The sequence below is a fragment of the Zophobas morio genome, unplaced genomic scaffold (assembly GCF_036711695.1).
Source record: "Zophobas morio isolate AGI-343-1 ecotype UQ-CSIRO unplaced genomic scaffold, CSIRO_AGI_Zmor_V1 ptg000005l, whole genome shotgun sequence".
In the NCBI taxonomy this organism is placed as follows: domain Eukaryota; kingdom Metazoa; phylum Arthropoda; class Insecta; order Coleoptera; family Tenebrionidae; genus Zophobas; species Zophobas morio.
In genome coordinates this window covers 15,034,201-15,048,156 of record NW_026972110.1, presented here as the reverse complement: position 1 = coordinate 15,048,156, position 13,956 = coordinate 15,034,201, and the positions used below count along the sequence as shown (strand labels likewise).

Genomic DNA, 13,956 nt, shown 5'->3' with positions numbered 1-13,956 from the left:
AATCTTGATGTCAAGGGTAAAAACTCAACACGGATTCTAAATACACATACAATACATACATGGAGTATGTAGTTCTATGAAATTTAAGAAATTTGTTCTGCAATATTAGAAAATGACGTCATCATTTTTTAGGAGGTCATAAACGAAAATATTTTCGAAATGTTCAGTGTTCGATTTTTTTGAAATTTTTAAAATTGCGATATTTCATTGGGCGTTTCTGGAAAAACGTTTGGCCTCACCCTCTTCTTCTAGTGACTACTATTAATATTGTTCAGTCTTATCTTAGTAAAAAGAGGGCGGGTGGGTGGGGCTAGTAATGGCTAAGATAAGACTGATTTTAGCAAATGTCATATCCTCTGAGAAAATAGAGGGCGGGTGGGCGGGGTTAGTATTTGCTAAGATAAGAGTGATTTTGGCAAATGATATACCCTCTAAGAAAATAGAGGGCGGGTGGGCGGGGTTAATATTTGCTAGGATAAGACTGAACAATATTAAAAATAGTCATTAGAATGAAGAGGGTGGGGAGGGCTACTTTTATTTTCCTGGAGGTCATTCGCCAAAATCATTCTTATCTTAGCAAGTATTAGCCCCACCCACCCGCCCTCTATTTCCTTACAGAGTATTTGATTTGCAATACCAGTCTCATCTTAGCAAGTACTAGCCCCGCCCACCCACCCTTTATTTTCTTAGACGGTATGTCATTCGCTAAACCCAGTCTTATCTTAGCAAGTACTAGCTACTACTACTAGTGTTGTAATTTTAAAGTTAAATTGTAAAATAAAATTTAGAATTTTTTCCAAAAATCTCGATGTCTTGGGTAAAAACTCAACACGAATTCTAAATTACACGTACATGGAGTATGTAGTTGTATGTAATTTAAGAAACATTTGTTCTGCAAAATAATGAAATGACGTCATCATTTTTTAGGAGGCAAGAAACGAAAACATTTTTATTAACGATTTACCATGCGTTAGGATAATCTTAAAAAGCTTGTATCTAAGGTTTCAGAGCATTCGATTTTACAATTTTTAAGTTAAATTGTAAAATGTTATTATACAATTTTGATTTTTTATCCAAAAATCTCTATGTGTAGGGTAACAAATCGACACGGATTCATGAATCACACATGCAGTAGTATGCAATACCAAAAGAAGCAGGGGAAATTAGTAGTAAATAAAATAGTAGGCGTCACCCCACATTTTGTTTTTTAATTTATTATAAGGAAATTTATCATTTTTTTTAACCGGCTAGTTTTGACGTTGAAGTGTTTTTTTTTTATTTCTTTGTAAAAATCTCAAAGTCAGCGGTTTCTATATGGATGGTAAAAATCTTTAGAAATCCGCAACTTTTTAAAAAAGAACCTTAAAAATGTGGTGAAATGTTAAAAAAACTTTAAAAAAAATTTCACGATAAAAATTTAGTTACTTTATTTTATGAAAAAGAAATAAAATAGTTCAACGGCAAAATTGGCCTGTTTGATTAAAGGAAGCTTAAATAAATGAAGAAAAATGGGGTGAAACGTACTATTTTACTTCCTACTGATTTCAGTTTAGAAATTTCATCTAAAACGTCCGATAATTCAATCCATAAACACGAGTCATTCAGATTAGAATTGGATTTGAAATAACAAACAATGATTTTCGAATCACCCAAAATTCATATTTGGTAAATAGATAAGTATAAATTAAATCGGCAAAATTGTAAAATGATGTCATTATTGTTTTAGAGGGGCATAAACGAACAAATTTTGATTAACGATTTACCATTAACCTTAAAACGTTCGTAAAATTTCAGAGTATTCGGTTTTGCAGTTTCAAAGTTAAATGGCAAGAAGTTACAATTTTGATTTTTTTCTCCAAAATCTGGATGTCTAGGATATAAATTCAACAGGGGTTCATAAACCAAAAAATTCCCCTAATGTTATCGTTGTCAATGTGGTCTAATTCGAATGTGCTGTAGCCCCGTCTTGTTAAAAATAATCTACTTTTACATGTGGATTTTGAGAATTAATAGAGGTTTCATCTGTAAAAAACGTCTTTTCCAATAGCCAGTCATCAGATGTGTGCAAAACCATTGACAATAGTTAACCTTAGTTCGGAAATCGACTTCATGTAATTCTTGCATGCATGTTATTCGATAAGAAAATAATACTAAATTTGTTTGCAATATTGCTCGGCAACTTCTATACGATAATATCTACTATTTGCTGCTCTAAATGTGGTATGGATGTTGTATGAATGTGTTAGGATCTTAGTTTTTGGGTTTTTTGGGTGTCTATTTCAATTATTAGGTTTACAAAATTATCGGTAATTAATTGCATTAGACTTAAATCATTTCAGAGAAAATATACGGATTCAGTTCCAAGGATGACTCGATTGCAAATTATGTTGCTCACCTGATATTTTTATCAAAGTAAATTAGTATATTATTTGACAAGCGCATAATGTAGCATATTATTCACGAGGATGAAAATTACACACGAGCCGCAGGCGAGTGTGTAAATCATCCGTGTGAATAATAGCCATTATGCGCTAGTTAAATACGACGTTTTATCTACGACTCTAAACAAATTATACACGTTTCACAAATAATAATTTATTTCAGAAACAATAAACAAAACAAATAAGTAATTAATTATTATTATTACTTGTCTTAGCAAGAAAATTAAATGTAAAATGGCCACTGCAGTTTGAAATCTGTATTGGCTTGCCTTTCATGTCAACACTGACATTACTACTGAGGGAATGGGAATTTTTAACAAAATTACTAGTTTCTCTTAAACCACAATTAGTTTCACTTGATGTACATGGGGGAGATGGATTCATCACAACATTATCGCAGTTTACAGCAGCATACTCCTCTATGTTTTCACAGTTTTCTGCCATTACAGGAGCTCGAATTGATGTACATGGTGTTGACGAGGGATTCACCTGTTTAAAAATTTTCTTTGATGTTTCTAGTTTGTATTTCACACTGTTATCTATGTAGCCCTCTGCCACGGAGAAGCTTTTCCATCCTCCGTGGCGTTTTAAATCGGTTATGTCCCCTCCACCATCCACCAATAAAGTAGCCGAGGATCTACGAAAAGAGTGTCCAGTAAATAATTCTGGATTTGGGAGCCCCAAATATGCTGCAACTTCTTTCGGCATACCACCAAATTTATTGATACCTATTCTCTGCATAGTACATTTACCATTCTGGTAATTAAGGAAAAACACATCTGATTGCACTTCAGCTGGACGTAAATCAAGATACTTTTTGCATATTAAATAGTAATCTTCAGTTACTGTGAAAGATCTTCTAATCTTTGTTTTAGTGTTGGGCAGTGTTACCAAAAAAGCTGAATTCAAATCTTTGATGTCTTGAATTCGCATTGAATGCAGTTCTTGAGTCCTACATGCACCCATTATGCCCATTATCAAAGCCACCTTTAAAAAAATAATAAATGAGAACCTACAACATAATTTTGAAACAATAATTTCTTACCTTCGTTGCTAGATATTTTACATCAGGGGCTTCAGTGATGAATTTAGTTATTTGTTGAGGACTAAGCGTTTTCGCTTTCTTTGGCTGGTAATTTTCTCCTTGACGCTTTAAGAATGCTCTTAATTTATGGTACTGTTCTATATTAATGTTATGATTGATGTTGAGAGTACTTCGTAGCATGGAGTAATAAGTCCACAGCGTAGAAATTTTGTATTTACTTGATAAGTCTGCAAAGTATGCTAATATCACCCGTTCGGAAAATGAGGTAATCTTCTTTTCTTGTTTCCACTTCATGAATTGATTGTACGCTATTTTGTACAATTTTTGAGATTTCTCTGGTAACAGGTTAACAGCACCAGCTGCTTCTGCCACTTCGGGAGGTGTGCCAGGAAGATTTTCAGTGTTTTCATCCATCATAACTGATGATAACCTCTTATAAAAACACTCGTCGGTAATAAATTTTCGCAAGAAATCAAAATTCAAAACAATACGCACAATGGCGGCTAAGCGTCCGTAGTAGCAGGTGGCAACGTAAACAACGTCAGAGCCATCTACAATCTACAGTCGCGAAATACGAATTCCGTTTAGATTGTAAATTTAAATTTTAAATCCTACACAGAATAATAACTGTTCAATATATAACACGTAAAAAACGAATACATACATAGTTTTGACGTTTATATTTTTCTAGAAAAAAAGGAACAGTATTTTAGGACATTTTGAAATAAATCCATTATTCACTAGTGTTTAATATTCATTAAACACTAGTGATTAATATGGGGTATTATGTATCTATAGTTACGTACATAATGCGTCTATTATTAAAGAGTCGTAGATAAAAAAATTTATGTTGTAGAACTACAGGCCAGATGGACTTTCGCATTCATGTACGACGTTCTCAAATCAACCATCAATATATTATTATTAAATAATAAAAAAAAAACCAACGAAATCAAAAGCACTGGAACTAGGAACCGGGACAAAAAATTATGAAATTAAATGTAAACTCACTGCTGACTGCACGTTCCGCATTATAAAACATTAATATTTATGACTTTATAAATAAATTTTTAATTTAAAAATTATAATCCGCTGGTAGGTAGTATGTTTTCTATCCAACCTGTCGGTCTGTAGAAATATAGTTTAAATATTTAAATTTATATACCAGAAATCTTTTAACTCGAGTGACATCATCACCGAAATTTTAACTAATGGGTAACAAATAATGAATAAGATTAAAAAATATTTTTTAGTTAAGCTAGTTCTAAGTTAAAATTCTGAAGTTTTTAATCTTGGCAATCTAAAATAACTATAGAGTTTACCACCAAATTTACGTACTCGTATTAGAAACCAAAACACAATCCAGCAATCAATTAAAATAAGAGGAAAACCCAGTAAATAAATCAATGTATAAGGACGATAAAAAAATTAAGAAATATTTCGTGGTTTTATTGTCTTATATTTCCGTCCAAAGCCATCGGCGTCATAGACGAAAAAGACAAATTACTCCATCCCGACCACAACATTATTTTTATTGTTACGGCTGAGTAACTAAATCTCACCCATCATAGTCGGAACCTCGCTTCATCAGATTATTACCTGTTTAAAGACCTTTAAAAGACGCTCTCAGTATCCATTTGTTTCGGTTGACGGTATAGCGACGATGCAATGGTGCGGCAGAACGTTGCGAGCAAAAAGAACTGACATAATTTTATTCATCATTTAAGAAGCGCCCCGAAAATTATACAGTTCTCAGTTTTATATAATTTTTATGTTAAGCGATGCAACGAAACTCGTAACGACCTAATTAAAATTCAGCCCTAAAAAAGCTGATCCTGATACGTTTATGCCGCGGCGCTAAAACTTACCGTGATGGCGGGCGTATAACATCTTTTTTATTAATTATGATTTACGGAGCGTTTCTAGGGAAACGTTAGAAAAATATTACCATACATATTTTTTATGATTATGGTGGTAAACTTATGTTATAGTTGGCCCTCGTATGATAAACTGCCGAATTATTCGAAGACCCTCTATAGTCAGATTTATTAAATGCCATTATTCCACGGAACAATATTGGAAGTATAATAAGTGAATTTGTGTCGCTATTCCGAAAAAAGCTGCGATTGGACTTTTTCGAGTCGGACGAAATTCGTTTATGGGAAGTTTTTTTGCACGTCCGCGTAAGCTCGGTAGCGGACAACGAAAATTAACAACTTTTGCAATTACACATCTGCATTTGAATCAAAATAATCGAGTTTTGCGAAAAGCAATTACAAAAATTACGCAATTATTCTAATTTCGTCATGCAGCATACAACTGTTTGTGTTAAAATTAGAACTAGGCTTTGTTTAATTTGTAAACGGCAAAACTGATTAACATGTTATCCATAAACATAGCAGTGTAAACACGAGCGGTTATGTTATGTGGAGATTCATAAAGACTCCGCCACAACTCGATTAACACATTTTGACGAAATGTCCACTGTTTCGTAAATCAGGTAGATGTGTCTGTATTTTTTACAAGCAGAGATAAGGCTTTATCACAATTCGATTTATTTTGCGTTCGTGTCGTCGGTGTTATCCGTATGCGAATGGGTTACATTGTTTCAGAAACATGATGAATTGTTATAGGATGAGTAAACGTCAATGTTTGCAGATTGATTAATAGCAGCCATAATTCAGGAACGATAGATGTAGTCCTATTTTTATCCTCGCCTGATACAATGTCTATTATACTTTTTTCCACGTTAAGTTTCCAATTCGGAAGAACTTTGTGAAAAACTAAAGCGATTTAACTTTTTCCAATTCGGAAGTGGAGATCCGGCGTAGCTCGAAAAAATTTAATTTTGAATAATAACCACAGTAACGGTTCTGTTTACTCAGGGGGATTAAGCCCGGCTAAACACCATGTAATTCTGTTAGCAAAATTCTTCAAACACCATGAGACAAGATAACGTTTGGGAAAGGTTAAGTTGTCAAATATCACAAAAGCCTTTGCAGCAACCGTAGGCCCACGTTTCCGCAGTTTGTAAATAGCGTTAACTAAAAGACATTTGACAGAGATAAGTTGGTTGTAAACCCAGCATGAAATACCAACGTAATCATACATACAAATACAAGTTGGCTGGAAGTTTTACTAAATTTGCATATTTGCTCATAGTAATCCCTTAGCCAGGCAAACGCTTCGAGGAAGCTCTGTGTGTTTTCACTTCGGCGAGCGTTTAGCACCAGAAAAATTTAATTAAACCTTGTAATAACCGGCGAAATTTTAAAGCGATTACAAACATCAAACAACTTAATCAATACGCTGAGAAAAATGGGAGCAATAAACTGATTATTTGGGGGAAAATTACTAACGCTTAATAAAAATTTTACATTATTCCGATATTCCACCGGCCAATTTTTACCACTGTTATTTGCTGCATGACTACAAATAATAGGTTGTTAGCTTTTATTCCCTGAACTGTTTAAGGTTACTAAACATTCTATGATCGTGAGACTTCGTGTTATTTCATGGGGCTTTTGTAAAAAATTGGTCAAAGGTATAATGAAGTATAATTCGACAAATCCGGCTTCTTTAAAAAAATACACTGACCGAGAAAAAAACCGGCCACCCTGAAAAATTTGGCAAAACCACTTTAACTAGTGATCGTTATTTTATTAAAGAACCATTTACTATTGACACATGATGTACAAATTAGCAAAAACAAGAAGACAAATAAACGCAGAATTAAATTTAATTTAACAAAATAACAGTACGATATTTAAAAAAAAAAACAATAAAGGAGACTGTTGTTGTAAACAGTGTTTTTCATCATTTGATTATAAGTTTGGCAATTAGTAAACGTTCTCACGCGAAAACAATTCCGTTAATTCTTACAGACGTCTCTCAAATTGTTGCTCTACGTATTTATGTTATGCATTTTGTTAAATTAATTTTAATTCTGCGTTTATTTGTCTTCTTTTATTTGTTAATTTATACATCATGTGTCAATAGTGAATGGTTCTTTAATAAAATACCGATCACTAGTTAAATTAATAATTTTTTTGCCGGTCAGTGTATAAAACTTGATTTTGCGATTTTCGTTTTGTGATAACCTCTATAAAGCAAAAAATCAGTGGGATAAAAACACCCCCGCAAAGCCTGCGCCGTGGGAGTCCAAATTCATTCTTGGAATTTGCGCTTCCACGTACGGACAATGTAAGATATATTTAAAGCAGATATCCAATGGGATAAAATGTCCTTTCAGCACTAATAGCAAACTTAACTTAAGTGTTTATGTGTATACACCGAATGTCACGTATAAATTAGTCTGGTCTAAATGAGTTTCTCTTCTTAAAACAGAGGAAGGACTAAAATTATTATTAAGCCACAATTGAACAAAAAAAATATAATTCTTATTTTATTATTATTAGATTAAGCCTTGCGTATTCTCACATTTTCGAGAAAATGGGGTGGCTCCTTCTAATGGAATTCATTGAAATGACGTCATCAAATTGTTGGTGGGGATGATTGACTAAATTTTGGTTAACGTTTTGCCATCTACATGGTATGCCTAATATACATACAAAATTTGACAACAGTCGATCTGGTAGTTTCGGAGTACGTGTCGAATAAAAATGGATACTGACAACAGATAAACTGAGAGACAGACAGAGAGACTGATGGAAGCGGGAAACCTATTTTTTCGAACTTTAGAGGTCATGACAGGTCGAGAAAACATATGGAGTAGGGAATCGGCGATGGATTTGATTACGGCATACCAACAATTTGATGACGTCATGTCCAAAATGCACAATAGTAAATAAACCGATACGCCGCCCCGGTACGACGCCTATGGGTTTTCTAGTATGTGCAACGATGACTCATCGGCGGTGACATCGGCCGGACGACGTTCGCTAAAGAAAAACCTGGAAGCGGAAGTCGCGATGAGTGCTCCAGAACAAACCTAGAAGTGGTGACGGCGATCTTTCGAAAAGGACGGCGTGCTGTTTAAATGGGAAGCACCATCGGGAGCAGTCAGTGAAGTCCGGACAATAGAAGTAGACTCTACTCAAATCCATTCCAGTCGAGTCGGATTTATTCTGTCCATAATCGCTGTATAATTAGTCGTGCAAATTTGAGTTACTGAGAAATAAATTATTGAGTTTTACCCACGCCAAATCAAATCTTATAATTATTGGAAAAATCTGGATTTATTGTACAGGGTGACTAAAACGAGACACTTCGAATAAGTTTTTTATGAAACGAAATTATTTTATAAATAAAAACGAGTGAGTTTTATGTATGCATCGCTTCATTAACATGAAATAATTGCTAGAAAGCAAAATGATAAAAGAAATCAGCCCATTTTTTTAATTAATCTGAATTTTTTTCATACCATAAAATTGAGAAAAAATACTCTGTTCAATATTATTTTTGATACATTCTATTTTGTTTTTATAAAATAGTATTTTCATAAAGCATTTTCAGTCGTTTGTTTTCTAAAACCGATTTTATTATGCTTTTTTGAAAAATCCAGTCCAACAATTTGCCCAATTTTACGTTAAGTTGCACTAGGGAACGAAAAAAATAATACATTTTGCTATTAACGACAAAATTAATTATTTTTTTTAAAGAAAAATGGCAATAATCTACGAAACTTAACTAGAGTACTTAATAAAGCTAAACTAAAACTGGAAAACTGAAAAATAAAAAAAAGTTAAATGGTATTTCTGCAATATACTTTTTCCATTGCTTTTTTTGAGCTTTTAGCAGACTACTGTAGTTCAGCGATGAGGGAAGTTCTTTCGAAATAACCTTAGACCAATTTTTTCATTGTTGCAACATAGTTTTTACAAACACATTTCAATAGTTTACTGATTTGGTTGGTTGTATTTGACTTGTGTAAAACTGGATTTGTAAGATTTTGAAGATCAATAAGTAGTGAGTGATTAATTGATTGCTAATAATATGTGACCTTATTTATTTACTAGATACGTTAAGTGATAACTTTGAAAGTAATTGATGCTTTTAAAGTTCAAGAAAGATGTGATTTTAAAAAGGTACAAATCGCATGGTTCCAGAACAGAATAGGTGTGAGAAAAATTTTTGAGAACTCTTTTGAATGATTAAACCTGGAATATCATCGGAAAAAATATCAACTTTAGATCTAGAAATTACATTACAAAAAAGAAAGTTCTTTGAACTGTAGAACTGTAGTGCCTGGGTTTTTTCCTTTTTCAGTAATTAATGAGATTTGGGAGGTACGGGCGCTTAGTGGCCCACTCTGTATATTCAATATTTTTTAAAAAATTTAAAAATTAGTGAAAGCAATTAATGATTTTAATTTATAAATGCTTTAGAAATGTGTTTATGAATAAAGTTCTTATTTGCTAATGCTGATTAGTTATTTTATCACCTGCCCCTCTCTGTTATGTTGCGTATTGTAAGAGTGGAGGAAGGAGGCGTGCTCGTGTAAAACATATGCATAGAATAGCCACTAGCCAGTCTCTTTGTTAGTGTTTAAGCACCATGATGACGTTAACGTTCCTAGCGAAACACGTTGGAGTTTTGTGTCAAGTTTATTGTTTCTGTAGTTTGCGTTGTTTCGTTCAATTTTTGCACTGCAAATTGTGATTTGTAACCGCGTTAAAAATGAAAATCGATTTGTTTCGTTTAATCATAGAAACCGTTTTTTACTGGATAATAGAGGTCCGATTTGCTCTGCAATTAAACGACAGAATTATTAAGCCTAGATTTTATTAGAGAGCAATAAACATTTCTCTCAGTGTATCGCTTCCCTTTGCCAGTAATTTTCACATTATGGTCAAGACCTGTAAGTAAGTGGCAATTATTCAAAGCCTAATTCGTTCTGTTTCCGCTGCCCACACTGGTAGCACTGAGGCGGATTGAGTCGTATTACTGGCCATTGTCGTCCTGGAACTATCATTAAATCGATCAAGTAGGTGTGAAATCAGGTGCCTTGAACTTTAAAACGTATCCTGATTGGAATCGAGCCGTTTATTACATGGTTTGATCGTTTTAGGCGTAATTTTGTTAATGTTAATGCGTAAGGGGATTAGTGTCTAAAGATGGGATTAATGGAGTTCGGTCCATTAAATGGTTTAATTATACGTTTTCTCTTATTGCCGAAGTTTTGGGTTTATAACGTTGAGATCGAAAAGTGATATGACCAATAACGATTTAGATTAGGACCTGATTGTGTGCAATGGGACACGCTGTAGGGTTGTTTGGGAATTCGTGCAACTGCGAAATAGTCGCATTAATAATGTATAGGCCGCAACACAGGATTAGAAAAACGCATTTTTCCCACGGAAGTGGGGTGGATTTAGGCATGCATGGCAGAGAAGCGTCATGTAAGGGGCCCCGGTGTGTTTATTCTGTTACTTATTTCGTCGAAAAGAGCATTTAGAAAATTCATGTTTTAGCAGAGGCATGACAGCGTACTTTCAACATTGTGTCTATTAAACTATTCACTACAACGTATGGCAAATTGCTAAATATCAGACAAAGCTTTTTCAATAACTAATACCACGTCACATTTGCAGCAGAAATGCGGCTAAAGTTCAACGAAAACAGTATTGTTGTATTGATTCCAAAAAAAAAAAAGAAGTTAAAAGCTGCACTTCCTCTAAAACACTATATTAAAGTGAAATCTCATACATAAACTATAGAGTTACAATCATTTTAGTTTAATAATATGTTATTTTTGTTACATATCACACATCCAAAATTGTGCTACATAGCGTTCATTTAGCCGTTAATTAGTTGTCAGTTTTGTTCTACGTTTTGCATAGACCCTAAAAAACGGTAAAACAGTTTGCAATCAAAAAGCGTTGATCTTCAAAGCTGTTTAACCCCAAGTTAAAAGTGGTAGTCATATCATTAGAACAATAAATTGTCAAACATTAATAACATAATAACGAGTATTCAGTTAAAAAAAGTTGTCAAGTTGGCGTTATTATTTTGATAGAGGGAAACATAGCGTGTATAACTGACACTTGACAGAGTTGTTGAAAAGCGTTAATTTTATTATACGAAAAAGTGAGGTTAGATTGTATTATGTTAGGTAGATATGCTTTACAATGTTTACAAAAAATTAAGACACACTTGATGAGTTTTTTAATTGAGTACCATATATACTATATACTATGAATGGAATTGTACTTTCACATTAGTTCGTCAAAAAAAAATACCTATGATTCCGAGGGTGAAATTTTAAGAAAGTTAAGTAAATAAAGGTACATTCTGTAATATTTCGGAAGATTTTGCAATGGAAACCTTTTAATGGTTCACTATTTTCCATATTTCATCGACAAAATAACTATAGGAAGAGGCAATGTGGCAAGAACTGCTTCCTGTAGTTTAAACTACAAAATAGCTGTCAAAATAAACCAAAACCCAAAGTTCTATGACTCTGACGACATACTCTAAAATTAGATTTAACTATACAGACTGTTCTGCTTTTAAGGTCTTACACACAACTTAGTTTTCTTAAATGAAATACCCTATATATTTTTATATATTCTCCTTTTGACTCATTTTGACGTTGTCACGTTGTTTCAATTTTCTTGAAATTTTTGGCAATGGAAGTGTTAAAAAAATCGTAATGGGTTATTTGTAAAATTACAATATTCTGTGGAGGGATTACCAATTAAATCAAATTTTAATCTATACTGTGTTTATAAGAAATTAAAAAAACTTTGTAATATTCAAATATCGATATTTCAGTTTTCAAATAAAACAGTAGGTATATTTTATTATTGTATCTTACTTTATTTTGTTCTCGTTCACCAAATTGGTCGAAAGTTGTTTTGACAGAACTTTCCTCACTCCTGAAGTACGAGAAGGTTTCACATTCTTAAAAAAAGTCTTTTGGGGCCCTGAGAAGGTTTTACATTTTTAGAAAAAACATTATTTGGCCCCCCAAGAAGGTTTTACATTTTTAAAAAAGACAGTTAGAACCCCCGAAAAGCTTTCACATTCTAAAAAAAACTAATGACGCCTCTGGAAAGGTTTTAAATTTTTAAAAAGACACTTGGGGTCTCCGAGAAGGTTTCGCCTTCTTTAAGAAAAGACAGTTGGTACCCTCGAGAAGGTTTCACATTCTTAAAAAAAGACAGTTGGGACTTCCGAGACGGTTTCACATTCTTAAAAAAAGTCATTTGGGGCCCTTGAGAAGGTTTTATATTTTTAGAAAAGACATTATTTGGCACCCCGAGAAGGTTTTCCATTGGTAAAAAATACACTTGGGGCCCCCGAGAAGGTTTCGCTTTCTTTAAAAAAGGACAGTTGGTACCTACAAGAAGGTTTCACATTCTTAAAAAAACATTTGGGGCCCCCGAGAAGGTTTTACATTTTTAAAAAAGACAGTTAGGATTCCCGAGAAGGTTTCGCCTTCTTTAAGAAAGGACAGTTGGTACCCTCGAGAAGGTTTCACATTCTTAAAAAAAGACAGTTGGGACCATCGAGAAGGTTACACATTCTTTAAAAAAGATATTTGACGCCCCCGAGAAGGTTTTACATTTTCAAATACGGCCCTCTCACCTTTTTGAGAAAGTGTGGTAATTTCATCAATAGAAAATTTGTTATGACGTCATAGACATAGATAATACACATACGAGAGAAAAAGAGAAAAAAAAGAAAAGGCTAAGTTTGGAATCGAACGCGTGACGTTCGGTTCACTTTCCTGACTTGTAACTAACTACTAGAGTACGACCGAAATGTCTTACGCTAATAGTAAACTGTTCTTATACCCTGCATTATGTTTTTGCAAAAAGTTGGACGGTTAGGGAAAAATTCAAAGCGGATTCGTACACCACACTTACAGGACTATAATGCTGTATAACAGTTAAATCAAACAAACATAGAATTCTTTGAAATGACGTCATCAGATTGTTGATGGGGATGATTAGCAAAATTTTGGTTAGCGTTTAACCATCTAATTTCGGAGGCTTCCACGGTCGGAATCAATACATGATCGTTTTCCGGGTTGGAACCGTGTAAATTGAGTTTTTGGACTCAACGTTTCGCACACTTTCATAAGTGGCATCTTCAGGAGCAGGGTTAAGAACGATGCCACTTACGAAAGTGTTCGAAAGGTTGAGCCCGAAAACTCAATTTACACGGTTCCAACCTGGAAAACGATCATGTATTTAACCATCTATTTGATATTTCTAATATACATACAAAATTTGACGACAATCGGTCCAGCAGTTTCAGAGGTTACGTGTCTAATAAAAAGGGATACAGACACCAGACAGACAGACAGACAGACAAACAAACAGACAGACGGAAGCGGGAGACTACTTTTTTCGTGCTCTTGGGGTCAAGGAACGTCGAGAAAATATAAAAGTGGCCATTCGTCCGATGGACTCGCTTACTATGTTTCCTTAGCTTACCCTCGGGAAGTAAAAATAAATAACCGTAACTATCTACTTTAAATATAGAAAATAAAGTAACACG

At 33.8% G+C, this 13,956-nt stretch overlaps 2 protein-coding genes across 2 annotated transcripts in view; both read right to left on the bottom strand.

Annotated features, from left to right (window-relative positions):
* The window catches only part of LOC135145808 (uncharacterized), a 475,573-nt gene that overhangs the window by 43,683 nt on the left and 417,934 nt on the right, over nt 1-13,956 (bottom strand). The window lies entirely within an intron of this gene.
* The window catches only part of LOC135145819 (uncharacterized), a 35,849-nt gene continuing 24,247 nt past the window's right edge, over nt 2,355-13,956 (bottom strand). Inside the window, exons 5-8 of the mRNA XM_064077959.1 lie at nt 8,400-8,586; nt 3,487-4,044; nt 2,711-3,428; nt 2,355-2,395 (exon numbers count right to left, since the gene is read on the bottom strand). Coding sequence (XP_063934029.1) covers nt 2,355-2,395; nt 2,711-3,428; nt 3,487-4,044; nt 8,400-8,586 — 1,504 coding nt within the window. The remainder of the gene's footprint in view (nt 2,396-2,710; nt 3,429-3,486; nt 4,045-8,399; nt 8,587-13,956) is intronic.